The sequence below is a fragment of the Aquarana catesbeiana genome, linkage group LG02 (assembly GCF_042186555.1).
Source record: "Aquarana catesbeiana isolate 2022-GZ linkage group LG02, ASM4218655v1, whole genome shotgun sequence".
NCBI lineage: Eukaryota > Metazoa > Chordata > Amphibia > Anura > Ranidae > Aquarana > Aquarana catesbeiana.
Genome location: NC_133325.1, coordinates 136,222,437 through 136,242,946, shown reverse-complemented (window position 1 = coordinate 136,242,946; position 20,510 = coordinate 136,222,437). Strand labels below are relative to the sequence as shown.

The 20,510-nt window shown below is 43.7% G+C and overlaps 1 protein-coding gene across 1 annotated transcript in view; it reads right to left on the bottom strand.

Annotated features, from left to right (window-relative positions):
- Positions 1–7,832: 7,832 nt before the first annotated feature.
- LG02H11orf65 (linkage group 02 C11orf65 homolog) overlaps positions 7,833–20,510 on the bottom strand; it is a 60,210-nt gene continuing 47,532 nt past the window's right edge. The window contains exon 9 of the mRNA XM_073613496.1: positions 7,833–8,051. Within this exon, the coding sequence (XP_073469597.1) occupies positions 7,951–8,051 (101 nt within the window). The 3' untranslated portion in view covers positions 7,833–7,950. The remainder of the gene's footprint in view (positions 8,052–20,510) is intronic.

The window sequence follows — 20,510 nt, the reverse complement described above, 5'->3', positions numbered from 1 at the left end:
TGTCAATTGGTGGTTATACTGTTGATTTGAAACTTTATGCTCAAGGTAACATTACAAATAAGGGTAATTCTCTTTAGGGTAGCGCCACTGTGTTTTATTGTTGTTCACTTCCAGGTTATATGCATGTTACAGGTAAAAACACTAGATACATATTTTAATTTTTAAAGTGGCAGCTTCACATTGAAATATTAATTTCTTTAGGGATTGAGTTTTGTTAAAATGATCTTTTTGTTTGAGGCGCAGTGGTGGTAAGCATAGTAGAGGGGGGCTGTGTTATTACAATACCAACATTTGGTGAACAAAATTTAATACACCCCTAAGTGAAAATGTCCAATTAGCCATTTTCCCTCCCCAGTGTTATGTGACTTGTTAGTGTTACAAGGTCTCGGGTGTGAATGGGGCGCAGGTTTGTTAAATTTGGTGTTATCGCTCTCACTCTCTCAAACTGGTCACTGGAAGTTCAACATGGCACCTCATGGCAAATTAACTCTTTCCAGAATGATCTGGAAAAAATAATTGTTGCTCTACATAAAGATGGCCTAGGCTATAAGAAGATTGTTAAGAATCTGAAACTGAGCTGCAGCACGGTGGCCAAGACCATACAGCAATTTAACAGGACAGGTTCCACTCAGAACAGGCCTTGCCATGGTCGACCAAAGAAGTTGCATGCACGTGCTCAGCACCATATCCAGTGGTTGTTTTTGGGAAACAGACGTATGAGTGCTGCCAGCATTGCTGCAGAGGTTGAAGGGTCAGCCTGTCAGTGCTCAGACCATACGCAGCACACTGCATCAAATTGGTCTGCATGGCTGTTGTCCCAGAAGGAAGCCTCTTCTAAAGATGATGCACAAGAAAGCCTGCAGTTTGCTGAGGACAAGCAGATTAAGGACATGGATTACTGAAACCATGTCCTGTGGTCTGATGAGACCAAGATAAACTTATTTGGTTCAGATTTGTCAAGCGTGTGTGGCGGCAACCAGGTGAGGAGTACAAAGACAAGTGTGTCTTGCCTACAGTCAAGCATGGTGGTGGGAGTGTCATGATCTGGGGCTGCATGAGTGCTGCCGGCACTGGTGAGCTACAGTTCATTGAGGGAACCATGAATGCCAACACGTACTGACATACTGAAGCAGAGCATGGTCCCCTCCCTTCGGAGACTGGGCCCCAGGGCAGTATTCCAACATAACGACCCCAAACACACATCCAAGACGACCACTACCTTGCTAAAGAAGCTGAGGGTAAAGGTGATGGACTGGCCAACCATGTCTCCAGTCCTAAACCCTATTGAGCATCTGTTGGGCATCCTCAAATGGAAGGAAGAGGAGCGCAAGGTCTCTAACATCCACCAGCTCCGTGATGTCATCATGGAGGAGTGGAAGAGGACTCCAGTGGCACCCTGTGAAGCTCTGGTGAACTCCAAGCCCAGGAGGGTTAAGACAGTCACTTTTGTCACCAGCGGTTTAGACATGAATGACTGTGTGTTGAGTTATTTTGAGAGGACAGCAAATTTACACTGTTATACAAGCTGTACTCTCACTGCCTTACATTGTAGCAAAGTGTCATTTCTTCAGTGTTGTCACATGAAAAGACATAATAAAATATTTACAAAAATGTGAGGGGTGTACTCACTTTTGTGAGATACTCTGCATCCAGTGTAGCCTATATCTACAGTGCATTCTGTGTTGCACTCTTTCTAATACACTTCATGTGGTGTTCACAGTTTCTAATACAGTGTGTACAGTTTCTACTACACTTCTGGTGGTGTACACAATACAATGCAGTCGTAGTACAGTTGCTAATACAGTGCAGGCGGTGTACACAGTATCTAATACAGTGTGTACAGTTTCTACTACACTTCTGGTGGTGTATACATACACAATACAGTGCAGCCGTAGTACAGTTTCTAATACAGTGCAGGCGGTGTACACAGTATCTAATACAGTGAGTACAGTTTCTACTACACTTCTGGTGGTGTACACAATACAGTGCAGCTGTAGTACAGTTTCAAATACAGTGCGGGTAGTGTACACAGTATCTAATACAGTGTGTACAGTTTCTACTACACTTCTGGTGGTGTACACGATACAGTGCAGTCGTAGTACAGTTTCTACTGTTTTGCAGGCGGTGTACACAATGTGTACAGTTTCTACTACACTTTTGGTGGTGTACACAATACAGTGCATCTGTAGTACAGTTGCAAATACAGTGCAGGCGGTGTACACAGTATCTAATACAGTGTGTACAGTTTCTACTACACTTCTGGTGTTGTACACAGTTCACAATACAGTGCGGCCGTTGTACAGTTGCTAATACAGTGCAGGCTGTGTACACAGTATCTAATAGTGTGTACAGTTTCTTCTACACTTCTGGTGGTGTACACAATACAGTGCAGCTGTTGTACAGTTGCTAATACAGTGCAGGCGGTGTACACAGTTTCTAATGCAGTGTAGTGTGGTGTTGCAAAACAAAAGATACATAATGTCCGGAAGGCCACCAAAGAGAGGCAGACGCTCACAGGCCACTAAAAGAGAGCAAGCAGCCGCTGTGTCTACAGTCAACAGTGCTGGTTGTGGACATGGTGCATCCTCTGCAGGTGACCGTGGGGCACGATTGTCCTTTTTCTCTGCTGCTGGCCATGTTATTGAGCCAGAACATGCAGAAGAGTTGGTGGAGTGGATAACAAAGCCGTCCTCGTCCTCCTCATCCTCTCTCACCTAGGTTCAGAGTAGTTTGCCTTCCAACGCAGCTGCCAAAGACGCCTATTCCACCGGCTCCTTGTCCACAGTCACTCCTTCAATAGCCCCACCATCATGCACGGAGGAGTCCCCAGAATTATTCAACCACAGTGTCGGATACATGCTGGAGGATGCGCAGCGATTTGAAGGCTCCAATATTGGTTCCCAGGTTGGGGAAGGGAGTAACGTGAGCCTAGAGAAAAGGGGGTGCCCAAAAAGGACAAGAAACTGGCAGTCATGTTCCCCCAGCTGCAGCATACTTCCAAGTTTGCTCCAGTGGTGACGAGGGAGGGGATGATGAGGTCACTGACTGTACTTGGGTGCCTGAGAGAAGAGAGGAGGCGGCACAACTCCAATGAGGCACGATGTCCTCTAGGGGGCAGCTTAAGGACAGCCACCCTATTGCATCACAGTGCAGAGCTCCGCAGGTGCAGGGCGTTGCTTACTCCCCGATGACTTTTAAAAGTTCCTTGGTGTGGGCCTTCTTCAACGTGTTCAACAAATCCCACCACTGCTGTTTGCAACCTATGTCTGAAGCGGATCAAGCATGGCCAGAACAGCAGCCGCTTGGGCACCACATGCTTGACCAGGCATATGACGACCTGCCATGCAGTCCGTTGGCAACAGCACTTGAAAGACCCACATCAAAGAAAAAGGCGGACTTCTCCTTGCTCCTTATCTGGGTTCTCCAACCCTACTATACCTCCAGTCCTCTCAAAAACCTGCACTGAGAGGAATGAAGGTATAGCAATAGGTGTCCTAAGAACTTGCAGCCAATTTGCTATCAGTACACCACCATCTGATTTTAGCAGGCAAATTTCCCTACCCCAGTTGCTGAACTGTAAAAAGAAATTCGGTCCCAGCCATCCACATGCTCAGCGTCTAAATGCTAGCTTGGCCAAACTGCTGCCTTTTCAGCTGGTAGACTCTGCCCCCTTTCGTGAATTTGTGGAATGTGCTGTACCTCAGTGGCAGGTTACAAAACGCATTTTTTTTCACAGAAGGCCATTCCGCCTCTCTACCGGCATGTGGAAGGCAATGTTTTGGCCTCGTTGGACAGGGCGGTCAGCAGTAAGGTTCATATTATCGCTGACTCATGGTCCAGCAGGCATAGGCAGGGACGTTACCTTTCCTTCACTACACACTGGATAACTCTGCTGGCAGCTGGTAAGGATGCAGGACAGGGTTCAGTGTTGTTGGAGCTTGTTCCACCACCACGCCTCCAAAATGCTAGTGGTGATTCTGCCACAGCTCTCTCCTCCACCCCCTCCTCTTCTTCTTCCTTTATTGCCTATTCTGCAGATTTGTCCTCTGAACCAGCGGTGCTTTGTAAGCGTTCAAGGGGCTACGCAAGCAGTCAGGCTAAAAGATGCCATGCGGTGCTTGAGTTGGTCTGCCTAGGGGACAGGAGCCACACTGGGGCAGAGATTCTGTCAACTCTGCAGGGGCAGGCTCAGAGGTGGTTGACGCCACACCAGCTTTAGCCAGGAATGGTTGTATGCGACAATAGCACCAACCTTCTCTCCGCCCTCAGACTTGGACACTTGACCCATGTTCTATGTTTGGCACACATCCTGAATTTGGTGGTGAAATGGTTCCTGAGCAGGTACCCAGGCTTACAGGATCTCCTGAGTCAGGCCAGAAAAGTCTGGCCATTTACGCCGGTCATACAATGCTAGTGCTCGGCTGGCTGACATTTAAAGGGAATGCAACCTGCCCACCAACTGCCTCACTTGTGACATGCCCACCAGGTGGAACTCAACCTTGGCAATGCTGCAGTGGCTGCAAACACAGCAGAGGGCCATCAAATGAGTACCTGTGCGAGTATGGCACCAGGACAGGGTCAGGGGAGTTTGGCTTCTTTTTGCCATTCCAGTGGCTGCTGATCAGTGATGCATGCACTGTCCTGTCACCATTTGAGGAGGCCACAAGGATGGTGAGCTGCAACAATGCATGCATCGGTTACACTGTCCCTCTAGTCTTCCTGTTGGAGCACACGCTTCATGGAATAATGAAGCAGAACAGCAGGAGGAACAGGAGGACTGCCTTACCTCTCAAGGCCCCCTTTATCCAGGTAGCATTTCTGTGGGCCTGCCAAAGAGGAGGACGAGGATTGTGTCAGCATGGATGTAGAGGATAACACTCAGCAGCAGTCTTCAAGGAATGGTTTTCAGTCCCCAAAAACACAAGGAGTTGTACGTGGCTGGGAGGAGTTAGTTCCTGACAACATCACCCTCAGTGACCCAGAGGACTCAGAATCGAATGCCTCTGCAAACTTACGCTGCATGGCCTCCCTGATTCTGCCAAGCCTGCGAAAGGACCCTAGGATTCGTGGTATCAAGGAGAGGGATCATTACTGGCTGACAACCCTTCTTGATCCACGTTACAAGGGTAAAGTTGCAGAACTCATCCTGCCTTTGCAGAGGGAGCAGAGGATGAAACATCTTCAGGAGGCCTTGAAGAAAGGTTTGTGCAATGCATTTCCAGACCCTGGGAGGTTACAATTTCCTGGTGCTGGACAACATGTTGCTGAAACTTCGTTCAGTCAGAGGAAGAGTGGTGGAGAAGGTGGCCGGCTGACCAATGTCTTTAAACAATTTTGTCCTCATTGGCAAGGTCTGATCGGTTCAAGCAACCATTGTCAGTCAGCGCCTGAATTACATGGCGCAGGAATATCTAGGGGCAAGAGCAGATTTGGAGACATTTTGGAGACCTTTCCAACAGAGCATCCACTGGGTTACTGGGTCTTGAGAATGGACCACTGGCCAGATCTTGCTTAATATGCAATTGAGCTACTGGCCTGTCCTGCATCCAATGTGCTTTCTGAACACACATTTAGTGCTGCTGGAGGGTTTGTAACGGATCAAAGAGTGTGCCTGTCCACAGACTTCTTTGATAGGCTCACATTCATAAAAATGAATCAGTCTTGCATCAGCAGCTATCAAGCACCTAATGCTGATATAACTGATTGAATTTGCTATAAATGTGGGATCCCTTGAAGACTGCCTAAGCTGACTATCCTTTTCCTCAATTTTGATGATGCTAGGTTCCAACAATATTTTTGGTTTAGTACATCACCACCACCACCACCACAGGCCCAATTTTTCTGTCCCTGTTTAACAGGGGCATGTAATTAAAATTTTTGATCTAATATTTCACAGCAGGGCCCATTCCTGTGCCCAACAAGAGTATCTGTGAGGCGTTAGTAGTGTGGCACCCCCACCCAAGGCCCAATTTTTCTGCCCCTGTTAAACAGGGGCATGTAATTACAATTTTTTATCTAATATTTCACAGCAGGGCCTGTTCCTGCGCCTCATCAAGAGTAACTGTGAGGGCTTACAGTGTTCTGGTACCACCAACACCTAAGGCCCATTTATCTGCAGAGTATAAAGCACAGACCATATAGTATATATACTGCTGTTCTAGTGCCTGGGTCCCCCCCATGCCATTTAAAAAAAAATTGGGTGCGGGGTTCCCCTTAATATCCATACCAGACCTGAAGGGCCTGGTATGGATTTTAGGGGTGACATCCATGCCATTTTTTTGTATTTTTGATATTTTTATCTATATTGCTGGGATCCGACAATAGAGACGCGAGCAGTTTTGAATTACATTTTTTCCTTTAGAAATGTCATTTTGCTTTGGCACTGTTATAAACATGGGAAAGATGCGCTACTTTACAGGCATACTAAGGACACCCCCCAGGCATGCTATTTAGAGGAATATTTCATTTTTATTGTTACGCTTGAAGCCTTATTAAAATCACTGCTCCCGAAAAAACGGTCATTTTTAAAACTTTTTTTGCATTGATACATGTCCCCTGGGGCAGGACCTGGGTTCCCAAACACTTTTTATGGCAATAACTTGCATATAAACCTTTAAAATTAGCACTTTTATTTTTTCACGTTCGTGTCCCATAGACTTTAACGGTGTTCGCGTGTTCAAACGAATTTTTTGCCTGTTCACATGTTCTGCTGCAAACTAGAAATCGGGGGGTGGGGGTGTTCAGCTCATCCCTAATCTTGAAGCTGTCATTACCAACAAAGGATTTTGTTTGAAGTATTAAATAAATTTCAGTTAGCGTGTTCAATACTTTGTCCCTGTGTCATTCCATTTTATTACACGTAACTTAATTTATGAACTTATTTGTTTTGGTTTCTTTATATGTATGAATTGCATGGGTTGTTGCCAACATGTGGTGAAAATTTCATGTCAATAGCACCTGAATATGGTTAACATCGAGAGTGGCCGCAACATAGGGCCAGTGGAACAATAGAAAAATTACAGTGTTCAGTTTCTTAGTATAGTTTAAGAATGAAGTAGCAGTACTGGGTCTAAGCATGGACATCGGTAGGTATGGTAATACCTTGGATTACGAGCATAATTCATTCCAGAAGAATGCTTGTAATCCAAAGCACTCGTATATCAAAGCGAGTTTCCTTTAGGAAATAATGGAAACTCAGATAATCCGTTCCACAACCGCTGCTTGTCTATGCATGTGGCCAGAGGTGCGGGTGCACTGGAGACACTCGGGAACGGAGTGTCTGAGCATCACCGGCGCCCCCGCGCTTCTGGCCAAATGCGGTACTGCACACCCCAGCGGCTTGAATTTTGCTCGTCTTGTGAGACAACGCTCACAAAGCGAGTCAGTTTTTTTTTTTTAAATAGCTCGTATTGTGAAACGCTCGTAAACTGTGTTACTCGCAATCCGAGGTTCCACTGTACTTGAGTAGATAACAGTCGGTCTGATATCTGGCAGGAGGAGGTTCCAGATTCCATCATATAATCATAGGCACTTCAGTACAAAATGTGTGCTAACGATACAATGTCTTGGTGCTTATAGACAAGCTATATTGCATTTTATGGTACGTTCTTCTGAGCTGTAAATGACACCAGCTTATTTTATCTCCAGCTCTCATAATTTCTGAACCATCCTTGACCTGTTTGGAGTTTTACATGCCCATCTGTCTTTACCATACTATTACAAAATAGAATCCCAGCACAGACAATAGGACCCTCTCGGTGCAATTTCAGCAGGTGAGTGGATCTGGGAACTCCGATGCAGAGATTTAATTACTGGAGATAATTAAGGGAAACTGGTGGCTTCAACTCTTTTAATGTTCAACCAAAATTGAAATATTATTTTTTGTGGACTAAGCCTTTAATTTTAATTTACAAAACCATATTCTGTGAACAGACACTTTATTTCTTGTGGTCATTCCTGCTCTTTTTCACTGGAGTCCAAAGTCAATGGGCTACGTAGGGATAGCTGAGCAAATTCATACTGATCATATGGAGACTGGATAAAGGTTGTTCCTGTAAAGATCATTGGAAAATTTGTTTCAGAATTACCAAGAAAAAGCATGCCTCTTGTTAACAGTCTTGTATACAGTTCGAATCACAGTTGGAGGTGTGAAGAATGATAATATAAAGCTTACTTGAGACAAAGTACATTACGAAACCCCTAAAATCTGCTGATAGCTACTATGTACTGCTGCAAACTGGCTTTTGCTACGCTGCTATTACAAGGGGATTCAAGCCAGGGACATTTCTACGATTATGGAAGACCTAGGACAGCCTGGGGCATACAGGGGGAAGTTATGTCAGCCACACATGAATCGAAATCCAGCCAATTCAGCAAGGACCGTACAAATTTAATTCCATATATAGGCAGGCTGATTGTACCCAAGTTGAGCCATCAGTTGCCTTTGGTACAACTAGCCTGTTGGATTTTTCTACATATGGTTGCTGCCACTCGGGAAGGCTTCCCACGCTCCCTACTGGCAGAATACAATAGTGCAGCAGGAGGCATTCCCCCCATCAACACTGACTGAGTTGGTGGGGGAATCAAGCAATTTTCTTTCCTTCCACCTACTTTGGAAGGAAAGAAAATGGTATCATCTTTGGACTGCTTAACTCACGTGGTGCAGCAACTTGTGGGTGTGGCTGGACCAGGTCTAACAATCAGAGTAATTGGTAAATTGAGTCTGATCCTACTACTCACTGTATACACTGCACACATCTGCCGGCGTCCTTGTAATGACGAAACCTATTGCTGTGCCACACGTGACAGTCTCACAAGCACATATAAATTATAGGACACAGTTCATTAAAAAAAATAAAAATAAATAAGCTAGTTCATTACGTACAGTATACTTTATGCACGCAGAAAATAGGATGAGAGATAACACTGTTTGATAGTACCTTTAAGAAATATTTGATTTCAAATAAATGGGCAACCAGCAACTGTTGAAACACCTTGGGTAGGCAGTGTGTGATGTACTGCAAACTGTTTAAAGTAGGGTAGTCAGAATAGGGAACGTACAACCCTACATACAGGATGAGGTCATGAGGAATAGGTAACGTACAATCCAGCAAACAGATTAAGGCAGTGTAAAATAGAGAACACTCAGAATGAGAGTGTGAAATAGTAAAGTACAACACGACAAACCAAATGAGTTGCTGTAAAATATGGATAATGCACTACATAGTACATAAGGTGGTGCTGTGGAATAGGGAATGTACAGCACAGTGTAAAGAATTAGGAAAAGTGGAACAGGGAATGTACTGCACAGCATAGAGAGGCGGCGTGGAATAGAAAATTTACAGTGCAGCCTATTCAAAAAAAAAGTGGTGTGGAACATGGAATATATAAATGCCATGGACAGAATTATGTGCTGTGGACAAGGAATTGTACAACACATTAACAGTATGAAAGTAGTGTGGACTAGGGCATTTACAGGGCAGCAAACAATATGAGGAGCTGTAGAATAAGGTACTTACAGCTCAGTCTGCAGAAAGGTGTGATGTGGAATAGGAAATGTATAGTGAACAGAAGCAAGTGGTACAGCTTTACTGCAGACACCTTTAAAAATAAGGCCCAGAACCATGTATGGTTTGTTTACCAGCCATAGGCTAGGACCACAAATATGTAGGTACGCATGCTTATCCCAACAATTTCCTTGACCCACAGGCAAAATGAGCTTAATGGCAGCCCCATGTATCAAAATACGCGCTGTGTTTTTGACTGTGTGAAAGAAACCACATAGTGCCACAGCACCATGTGGTTCTATGCGGTCCTGTTTTTTAAAAAAGTGTCAGGGACTTTTCCCCATGTTTCCCACAGGTACAGCAGCCCTTTCAAATTAATGGGCTGCTATGCCTGCGCAAATTCGGCACACAGGACCCACAGAGCTTAACCCTAACTGGGTGACATTTAGTTTTACTAAAGTGCTGTGTATTAAATACTATTAGCTTGGCTTTTTTTATTTAATACCTTTGTACCCCTGACCTAGTAACCATTTAATTCCATTATGTAAAACTTCCTCCCTGTACATTTCCAGCAGGCAGTGTCTTAAAACCTCAGTGTATGGCAGATTGCCAGCCTCTACTGGTATGCAATACTTCAAGGAGTGTCAAATACCTGGTCTGTGCTACGTGCTGTCCTTCCTCACATCAGTCCCTATGCCACAACAGTGATTTAGGAGTTAACAGGAACCTTAATACCCCAACATGATATTGCACCAAGAAGAGTAGGATCACTTTTCTGATCTTTCTATTATTTCTTTAGGGAGCCTCAGCTCTGCTCCCCAACATGCCTGAACACGTACTATACTTTAACTGATACATGGCACTGTCAGAATTGTTGTAAGCCTGACTTGAAATTTCAGGTGGTGTTTAGGGGATGTTTGCAAATTTATATAAGGTACTGGCAATAGTATGAAGTATATAATTCCTGTATATTTTTATTCCAAGTGTGCAGGAGACTGCCACAAGCAAAGTAATGCTTGGGTTCATCTTCTGAACTCTGGTTGCCTAGCAACAAAAGTTGTTTGCATCCTGGGTGCTTAGAAATTGGACCGATAAGCAACACTCTGTACTGTAATAAATTGAATTGTGCCTGTTCCCCTGAGAACCAGGCTTAATCAAACTCCAGTTACAAATCTCATCCGTTGTACTAATACTTCACGGCAGACTATGGATTGTGTAAAAATATCCTACCAGGCACAAAACTATAGATTTATCTAAGATACTAATCCAGAGAAGAGTGGATCTCACACTGAAATGGCTGTAGATGGATTACATTACATGAATGTTATACACTGCCTTAGTTTGAAGCTTTACTGAAATTCACTAAAGTAACCATGTTGTAAGTTTTAATGTGTCCTGCTATTTTTGGGACTCTTTTGAACCTTCTACTGGCCAGTTAAAACAAAATTGCAATAATCAAAGTTTGCCTGTGTTTTTTTGACATAGACATGGCAATACCTACTTTGGTTCTGAGCCCAGCAATATTCCATAGTTACGTATTTGGTAATGTTCATTTATGTCACTATCATTTTCAATATCTCTGTACATTGCGTTCACTGAGAAACACATCTAAGATTTTTTTTTTTCTACACTCCCCTCTGACACCACCAACTATGGAAGGGAGTTCCAACTCTTTATGCAGTTTAAGATTGAACGGCTTCTCATCCAGCTTCATTGTCTTCTTTAAAGACTCTAGGTTAAATAGTTTTTTTCCCAAAGCTAGTCTCCATTAAAGGATTTGTATATTGCGATCATATCCCCACTTATGTATTTCTTCACAAAGGGGAAAATAAATTTAACGTTTAACAAAAATTCAAAAAACAAGCGCTAAATCTCTTAGTACCACAGAGGTATATTAGAAAAGAAGAGGCTCCTGATGATCCCAGCCACTGTAAAAGACACTCGGAGCAGTGAACATAGAGAACAAAACCACCGGATACATAGCACTCAGGAGCTCTGGGTAATAATGCATCCGTTTAGAGTTCCATATTGGATTAACTATAAGGTAATGGCAAAACTACTGACATGGACAACGTGGTTTAATAAATGACTTTTCAATACCAGTCAGTGGTTTTGGTATTACCGTATAGGTAATCCAATATGTAACTCCAAAGGGATGAATTATCACACAGAGGTCTTAAACGCTGTTTGTCTGGTGATTAAGTTTAAGTCATTCCTCATACCTTCAGTTTAGCTTTGTTGCCCTTCTCTGGATTCTCTCCAGTTCAAGAACATACTTCCTAAGGATTAGAGCTCAAAACAGGATGTGTAACTCAAGATGTAACCCCACAAACTTCACAATTATTAAATGCAGTTCTCAATTGGTATCAAAGTAGTTACATGAGTTAAACTGGTCTTCTACCAGACAAAACAGGACAACTTGACCCCTAATAAAATGAGAGGGGGCAAAGCAAAAGATATTGTTATAAAAATTAGTGATAAGGGGGTAATGTTTTCCTGTAACTTGAGGAGCAGTATGTTGAAGAAATAACAAGGTAATTGAATGGCACAAGATATTATGCTCAATTAAAAAGTGTTGAAAGGAGAAAAATGGCCAAAATTCTTTTGCCATACTTCTGCTATATATCATAGGAATGCAGTTCGTTCTGCACTCCTGTGATCCATTTTCAGCTGACATAACAAAGCCAGTCAAGGTTCTGAAAAGATCCCCAACATATGGTTGGGATCCGCCAAGAAGCCTGGACCAGCGGATGACTCAGCGTCTCAGTGACCCACTGAGTGCCTGAGGTGGCCCCTCCTGCCCCCTCTACAGCCCACCACTCCAGTGAGTGCTGGAGGAGAGAGCAGGTGAATGACAGTCCCAGTTTTCTGCTTAGAGCAGAAGGGGAGAACTACTACAGTTCTACACAATTTCAAAAGGTGCTAAAGTCTTTGACTAAACCTCCAGGACAACCTATTGTCTCAGGGAGGAAAGGAAGAAGAACTGCAAAAACTGGTCATTTTTTTTTTTTTTAAGTATTAAGAAAATTGGTATGCTTTGGGTGGAAAACATCAAGCCCTGGGGTGGTGAGATCAAAATCATATGTACAAGACTTTCAAACATGTTTTGATGAAGTTCCTCGAAGTATAAATTGGTTGGTTGGATCAGAAGTGGAGCAGCATATGATTCAACTCCCCACCAGGTGGAGTTGGAAGCTTGTTAGAGAAAGGATACCCAATATGTTTTGAGCATAAAGAGTTTGTGTTGGATATGCTACAATTTGTACTCTAAAATAATGGTTTCATTTTTTAAATGGCTATTGTGTTGGTGGCCTGATTTTAATATTTCATATATCCAGAAGTACCAAGTATTTTTTTGTTTGCTCATGGCAGCTGAACAAAGGAGTGAAGGATAGGTGCGTATATGCTGCTGAGGAAGGGGGAGACATTGGTGCAAACCTGTTGTTTGCCATGCATGTATTAGTTTGAATTGCCAAAGCACAGGATTTGCTTTACTCTTGAAAACCACATATATTATTCTCCACGTTTCTTCCAGATCTATCCAATCTTCTTCAGAATATCTTGAATAATAAAGTGATACAGCATTTTGTGATGTCTTTGGCTGTACTGTGCCCCCTAAGTTTACATTTCTTCAGCATGCTGTTGGGTGGGAAGCTAAACCAGAGCAGCACCTTTTCTGCTTTCATTTCTTTACTTGTACATCACGGGACACAGAGCCATAGTAATTACTATGTGTGTTATAGTCCACCTTCAGGTGCTGGACACTGGCACACCCTAAACAGGAAGTTGCCTCCCTATATAACCCCTCCCATATCGGGAGCATCTCAGTTTTTTTGCCAGTGTCTAAGGCAGGGGTCTTCAAACTATGGCCCTCCAGTTGTTCAGGAACTACAATTCCCACCATGCCTAGTCATGTCTGTGAATGTCAGAGTTTTACAATGCCTCATGGGATGTGTAGTTCCGTAACAGCTGGAGGGCCGTACTTTGAAGATCCCTGGTCTAAGGTGTTGATCACGAGTGAAGATGTGCTGTGCTGAGCTCCACTGGACTAATCCTTGCTGGGGTTGGCTATGCAGCCGGATCCGGATCCAAGTGTCTTTTAGGCGAAATTGAATGGTACCCGCACCTCGTGGCCGAAGAAACGAGGTCTTTGCTGGTAAACGCTTCTTTTTTTAGAGAGCTGTACCCCGGGATCCAATACTTTTGGTATTAAGGCCATAAAGTTTTACTGGCGGGGTGCTATTACAGGTCCAGGATTATGGGTTCCCCAAGGGTCCCCGATTCCTGAAGGTTTGTTAACAGAACCCACCGTGAAGGGTGAAGATTGGGTCTGTTGGTTTTATCACAGAAAACCCTGCGGCGGGAAAGGTAAGTGGAGTTTTCTAAGAAATTTTCTTACGAAATGTCTCCTTTAAAGTAAATGTAGTCATGCCTAAGTGTCACCACTGGGGGATGTATAGAGCACATACCTTCTCATGCTTTGTTCAGAAATCACGCTGTGTCACAGAAGCAGCAGACTTTTTTCCTCCAGCTAGCAGGCAGACCTCCGGTAAGTTTGGGGGGGTTTGCTTCCTCCAGACACCCCCACCTGGGCTGAACTTTTTCCCTCTTCATGAGGCTGAATATAAGGGAGAACTGAAAACGATCTGTAATGCCGTTTTCTTTTACTGCCCCTACTCGGCAGCGGCTTCCAGGTCTCCTCCACGTTATCCCTCCCCCACTCACAAGCCGATCCCGGCAGATCGGAGGCCCGTGCTTGCGCGGGAAAACTCTTTTTTTGAAAGGGAAAGGAGTTTTAGTTTAGCGACTATAATTGCATCCCAGTATGGGTCAAAATGCGAGAGGTTCTCTTTCATTGCCCAGGACCCACAAACTGAGGAACTAAGGGTGGGAGAAAACGAATTCCCTCAGGGAACCGTGGTGAGGCTGATGACTTCTCTTCTGAGGTGTCAAATGCGGGAGAATCGGCTGTTTCAATCTTAAGATTGATGGTGCAATTTCTTGCTGAATGGTCCGCTCCACATTTATGTACCCTTAACTGAGTGTTTGGGTTCGCTAAAGCCTCCTCAAGCTGTGCATGCCTTTTTCTGTCCATTCATTGTTGGAAAAGCTTTTTTGTATCTGAGAGGATCACCCAGATAAGCATTATTTTCCCTCCTAAAAAGTTCACACTTTATCCTATGGTGGAGGAAATTCACTAAGTAGGGTATACCATCAATTATCGCTGCTATATCCCCTGTGAATGAGAGTTTGGCTTGTCCAGCAGACAATGCTCAAATGCTTAGGGATCCAACGGATAAAAAGTTGGAATTTCTATTAAAAAAAACAAAAACAAAAAACACTTTTTTCTCTGGCAGTTTGAGTGTCTCAGCCTGCGCTGACAGTAATTGCTTAATCGTTGAGAGACCAGTTTAAACAGGTGTTCAAAGTTATCCTGCTCAGCAGGTCCAGGATCTGGCAGCTTTATGTTTGCAATAGTTGCTTTGAGAGATTCTATCCTTCAGGCCCTTGCGCCCTTCGCTAAGCACCATGCAGAAGCTCCTGGCTAGTCTTCCTTTTGCGGTGAAACAGCTATTTGGGGATGTTTTGGATAATACATCCAAAGAAACTCTAGTGGAAAAAGTACCCCTTTTGCCATTTAAGTAAAGGAGTAAATGTATTTTCGTTTTTAAAGCTCCTTCTGTGCCAGGGGCATCAGCCTCCAGGCAGTCACGACAGCTTCCGCTGTCAGGTTCAAAAGGTAATCCTCAGGGTTAACCCCAGGGGCAAAAAAGGTCTTGGGGAAGGAAACCTACAAGATACTGAAGCCTCCTTATGAGGAGGCGCCCCTGCTTGCTCAATAGGGGGAATTCTTCTGCAGTTCTCAAGCATCTGGCAGGAAGAGTGTCAAGACCAATGGGGGACTTCCTCAATAGCTCCAAGGTACAAACTGAAGCTCCAAGAGTTCCTGTCTCCTCGTTTTCTCAGATCAAATGTTCCTAAGGATCTAGAGAAAAAGAAGTCTTTCTCTCAAGCATTGGACCATCTTTTGGCAAAAAGTGATCATGGTGGCCCCTATGTAAGAGCAGAGGTTGGGGTTTGGTTAAATCCAAATGGACATTCTTGATCTCAAAAATCTAAATTCAATTCCTGAATATAACCACTCTTTTTTCGCATGGAGTCAATCCAATCAGTTATTTCCATCCTACAAGAAGGAGAACTTCTGGCTTCAATCGACGTCAAAGATGCATACCTCCATATGCCTACCGTATTTATCGGCGTATAACATGCACTTTTTTCCCCTTAAAATCAGGGGAAAATCGTGGGTGCATGTTATACGCCGATCTCGCTGTCTGTGAGGGGGAGAGGAGCAAGTGCCTCCAAAATAAACATATCCGAGTGTACTGTGTACTTGGCTAGGCTCAGCTCAGCTCGCAGTCACGCCCAGTCCCGCCACTGGACCTGTGTTATGTCCATCATAGGAGCCGGGCCAAGGGGCGGGACTGCGAGAGGAGCCGAGTACACAGGACATCCGACTCTTTGTATCTCGGCGGCGCTCATTTTAAACGATAAGGCTGCAATGAGACTGAGCAAGGTTGCAATGAGACTGGGCAAGGCTGCAGATGGACACTGATCATTCTGTAATGATGGACAAGACTGCAGATGGACACTGATCATTCTGCAATGATGGACAAGGCTGCAGATGGACACTGATAAGGCTGCATTGATGGGCATTTAAATGTAAGTTTTTTTCCTTAAAATTCCCTCCTAAACTTGGGGAGCGTGTTATACGCCGATAAATACGGTATTTCCTCGCTCACTAGTAATATCTACTTTTCAAGGTAGAAAATCTTCATTTTCAGTGTGTAACTCTGCTTTCCGGTCTAGCTACTGCACCTTGAGTGTTTATAAAGGTTCTGGCCCTCTTCTAGCCAGGTTAAGGGCCCAAGGTATACTGATTATGGTTTACCTGGATGATCTGTTCTTGTTAGTCCAATCGATAGCCTGCTTAGACCAAAGTATGGTCACCACATTCAACTACCTGGAATATCCAGGTCAGTTTCTCAGCCTAGGAGAAATCTTGAAAACCATGAAAAGAGCTAAGATACTTAGGTCTGATCATAGGTACACCCAGAAAAGGGTATTATTGCCCCAGGCAAAGATCAGCACCATAAAGGAACCAATTTAGGTGGTCGAAGCAAGATGAATTCTTCTATTCAACTTTGCATGAAGTTGTTGGGAAAGATGGTGGCTTCATTCAAGGCCATTCCTTATGCTCAGTTTCATTCGGCTTGGAACAAAGGGTTCAAGCTCTAGATTCCCAATGTGTCTGACTCCAAAGGCTACGGCCACATCACCCTGAAAGCGCTTGATCTCGTCTGATGTTGGAGGCTAAGCAGGGTCGGGCCTGGTTAGCACCCGGATGGACCACCTGGAAATACCAGGTTGGGTATGCCGGACCCACAGTTTATGGTTAATATCCAAAAATCTGCAAGGGAGAAATTCCTTCCTTCAGTTACCATGGAAGTGGCCCAGATCGGAAATTGCCTTGCTCATTATCATTCTAGAAATTTAGACAGAGCACTTGGTTCTGAGGGCCTGAACGTTCAGTTTATGGTATTGTCCTGTCAGGATTCAATCTGACTCTGCCACAGCAAAGGCCTATATTAATTACCAAGGGGGCACAAGAAGTTGTGTGGCCCAGAAAAAGGTTAATCATATCTTGGGCAGAAAACAATGTACTTTGCCTATCGGCGGTCTTCATTCTAGGAATAGAAAATTGGCAAGTGGACTACTTGAGTCATAAAAAAAATAATACAAGGGGGGAGCTGCGCTAGCTTGATTAACCTATGAGGCAATATTCCATACACTCACAATATATAAGCGATAGTGTACCACGACAAGTGAAATTGTGATTGTCAGTAAATAAATATTCTCTAAATGTGGGTACAAAACCCCAATGTACCAATGAAAAGCCTTCAGTGAAAAAGGACAACAGTATCTAAAAATTGTGGTAACAATATAAATATAGTAAACATTGACACCTAAATTGTTTAAGACTGTGAGAAAATGTTGAACTATATAAAAGCTAAACAGCTGATATGACTAGATTGCAAAGTCCACGAGTAATGATAGTGATCATAAGAAATCAATCGTAAATGACAAAATTGAGTCAAAAAATATTGTAAACAAAGTCCGTGCAAAGTGACTGGTGACTCTTCTACAGTCAGGACATCCCAAGAAACGTGACAGATAGGAAATGCCTCCACCACAGCAAACACTGCCACTTACCAGAACACAATGGTCCCTTATTACAGGGGACCACGCTGAGCAGATGGCTATTACCCCAGCCCGGGATCTCTGTGGTATACACTGAACTCCTCGGCCTCAGTAGCGATGGTCCTCATATAGATCAGATTAGGCCCGGTAATAAGGTCCCCATAAAACAACAAAGGCTCACATAGTGTAAAACCTTCATTTACCACATTTAATTCAAATAGTATAAGACAAATGGACACTTACAGTTAAGCAGATAAGGTAAAATGTTTAAAAAGGTTGAGCCGGCCAGCCTCGAATAAAGCCCATAGCTTCCGGGACTAAGCGTATTGCGGTGACATCAGTGCATCGCTCCTCCCTACGCGTTTCGTCATACAAGATGGGGACTACTACTTGAGTCGCCAGCAGTTGTTCCAGGGAAAATGGGTCCTTCACCCCGATATATTCCTGTCAATATGTCAAAGATGAGGGATCCCAGACATAGATCTGTTTATGTCCAGGTTCAACAAAGAAATCGACAACTTTGTGTCAAAAACAAAGGATCTGCTAGCATGCTGAACAGATGCCTTGCTATTCACGTGAAATCGGTTCTCTGCTTTATGCATTCCCTCCTATTCTGCCTGCGTCCACGACTTCTTCGTAGGATCAAGCTAGAAGGGAAGTCAGTGATTCTTGTGGCCTCCAGCGGGGCCCAGGAAATCTTGGTATGCAGGAATCGTAAAGATGACAGTAGGGGACCCATAGACCCTACCGCCAAGGCCAGACCTTCTTTCGTAAGGTCCGGTATTCCATCCTACTTTACAGACGCTAAATTTATTGGTTTGGCTATTGAGACCCACACTCTGAAGAAACGTGGACTGTCAGGTTCAGTGGTTTCTATCTTGATTAATGCAAGGGAGCCTGCCTCCATAATTATATATTATGGAGTCTGGGAAGCATATGTCTACTGGTGTGAAACCAGGGGTTGCACCCCAGGAAATAGGTCAAGGGTAGAATCCTTCACTTTCTGCAGATGGGGTGAGAAATAAGCTGGCCTTGAGTGCTTTCTAAGGACAGGTCTCGGCCTTATCGGTATTATTTCAACGACCACTTGCTTTGCTTTCTTTGGTGTGTAACTTTATTCAGGGGGTAACACGGCTTAATCCCTAGTTAGGTCACCCCTGAACCCTTGGGACTTTTGAACCGATACGACATGTTGCCTTGGTCCTTTTTTGACAAGGAAACAATTTTTTTCTGGTAACCATATCTGCTGCAAGAAGGGTATCAGAATTGGCTGCTTTTTCTTGTAAAGAGCCATATTATTATTGTTTACAAGGATAAGGTAGTATGGCGTCCTCTTCCTAACGTTTTACCGGACTTAACTTTTAAGGTAGTATCAGGTTTTTATGTAAACCAGGATATTATTCTATCTTCATTTTTTCCAGAACCCTGTTCTATGGAAGAAAAATCACTACATTCTCTTGATGTGGTGAGAGCAGTCTACTTAAAGACGACTGCTCAGATTCGGAAAACGTATGTTTTGTTCGTATTGCCTGAAGTTCCTAAAAGAGGACAGGCAGCATGGAAATCTACTATTCTAAATGGATTCAAAAAGTAATCATTCTAGCTTATGGTTTAAAGAGGTAGTTTCTACCCTCTCAAATGAAAAACGCACTCCTCTAGGGCTGCTTCGTCGGCAGTGCATCACCAAGCCTCCATGGCTCAAATCTGCAAGGCCGCAACTGGGTCTTCAATCCATACATTTACCAGATTCTATCAGGTGGATGTAAAAAGACATGAGGATGTCGCCTTTGGGCGAAGTGTGCTGCAGACAGCAGTACAAGTCCTCTGATCTCATGGTGCCCTATTTCTGTTGTGTCTCCCTCCCTTCAGTTGGCATTGCTCTGGGACATCCCACATAGTAATTACTCTGGCTCTGTGTCCCGTGATGTACGATTAAAGAAAATAGGATTTTTATAACAGCTTACCTGTAAAATCCTTTTCTTTTGAAGTACATCACAGGACACAGAGGTCCCGCCCCTCTTTCTAGTATACACGTTTATTGCTTTGCTACAAAACTGAGATGCTCCCGGTATGGGAGGGGTTATATAGGGAGGCAACTTCCTGTTTAGGGTGTGCCAGTATCCAGCACCTGAAGGTGGACTATAACCCACATAGTAATTACTATGGCTCTGTGTCCCATGATGTACTTCAAAAGAAAAAGGATTTTTACAGGTAAGCGGTTAAAAAATTCTATTTTTATGAGTGTGTTTATTTAATCATGATGTTATCTCTCACACTCAGGTCGCCAATGCTGATGTCCTATGTGTGTTCATTTCATAGCTTTAAAGCAGCTCATGTCAAGGGTCAGAGTGGACTAACTCAAGGCTGTTGACAGTAAAGCAAATGTGTGTTTCATCTTGTTGCTATAATTATCAACTTTATATCATCATTATTATTTCTATAGTGCCAGTTTTGCTGTCCCAAACAACTTTACTTGTTCAACAACGCATATATGAGAAAGAGGCAGTTGTGTGGGTGCTGAATGTGATTAGTCCTGAAGAGTTCTCTCCATGGACTACATTACCTCCTGCCAGCTATATGGATGAGGATAGAGGGAGATGTACTGTATATACTCGAGTATAGGCTGACCTGAATATAAGCCGAGGTACCTAATTTTACCACAAAAAACTGGGAAAACGTATTGACTAGAGTATAAGCCTAGGGTGGGAAATGCAGCAGCTACTGGGTAAACAATGCCCAGCTGCA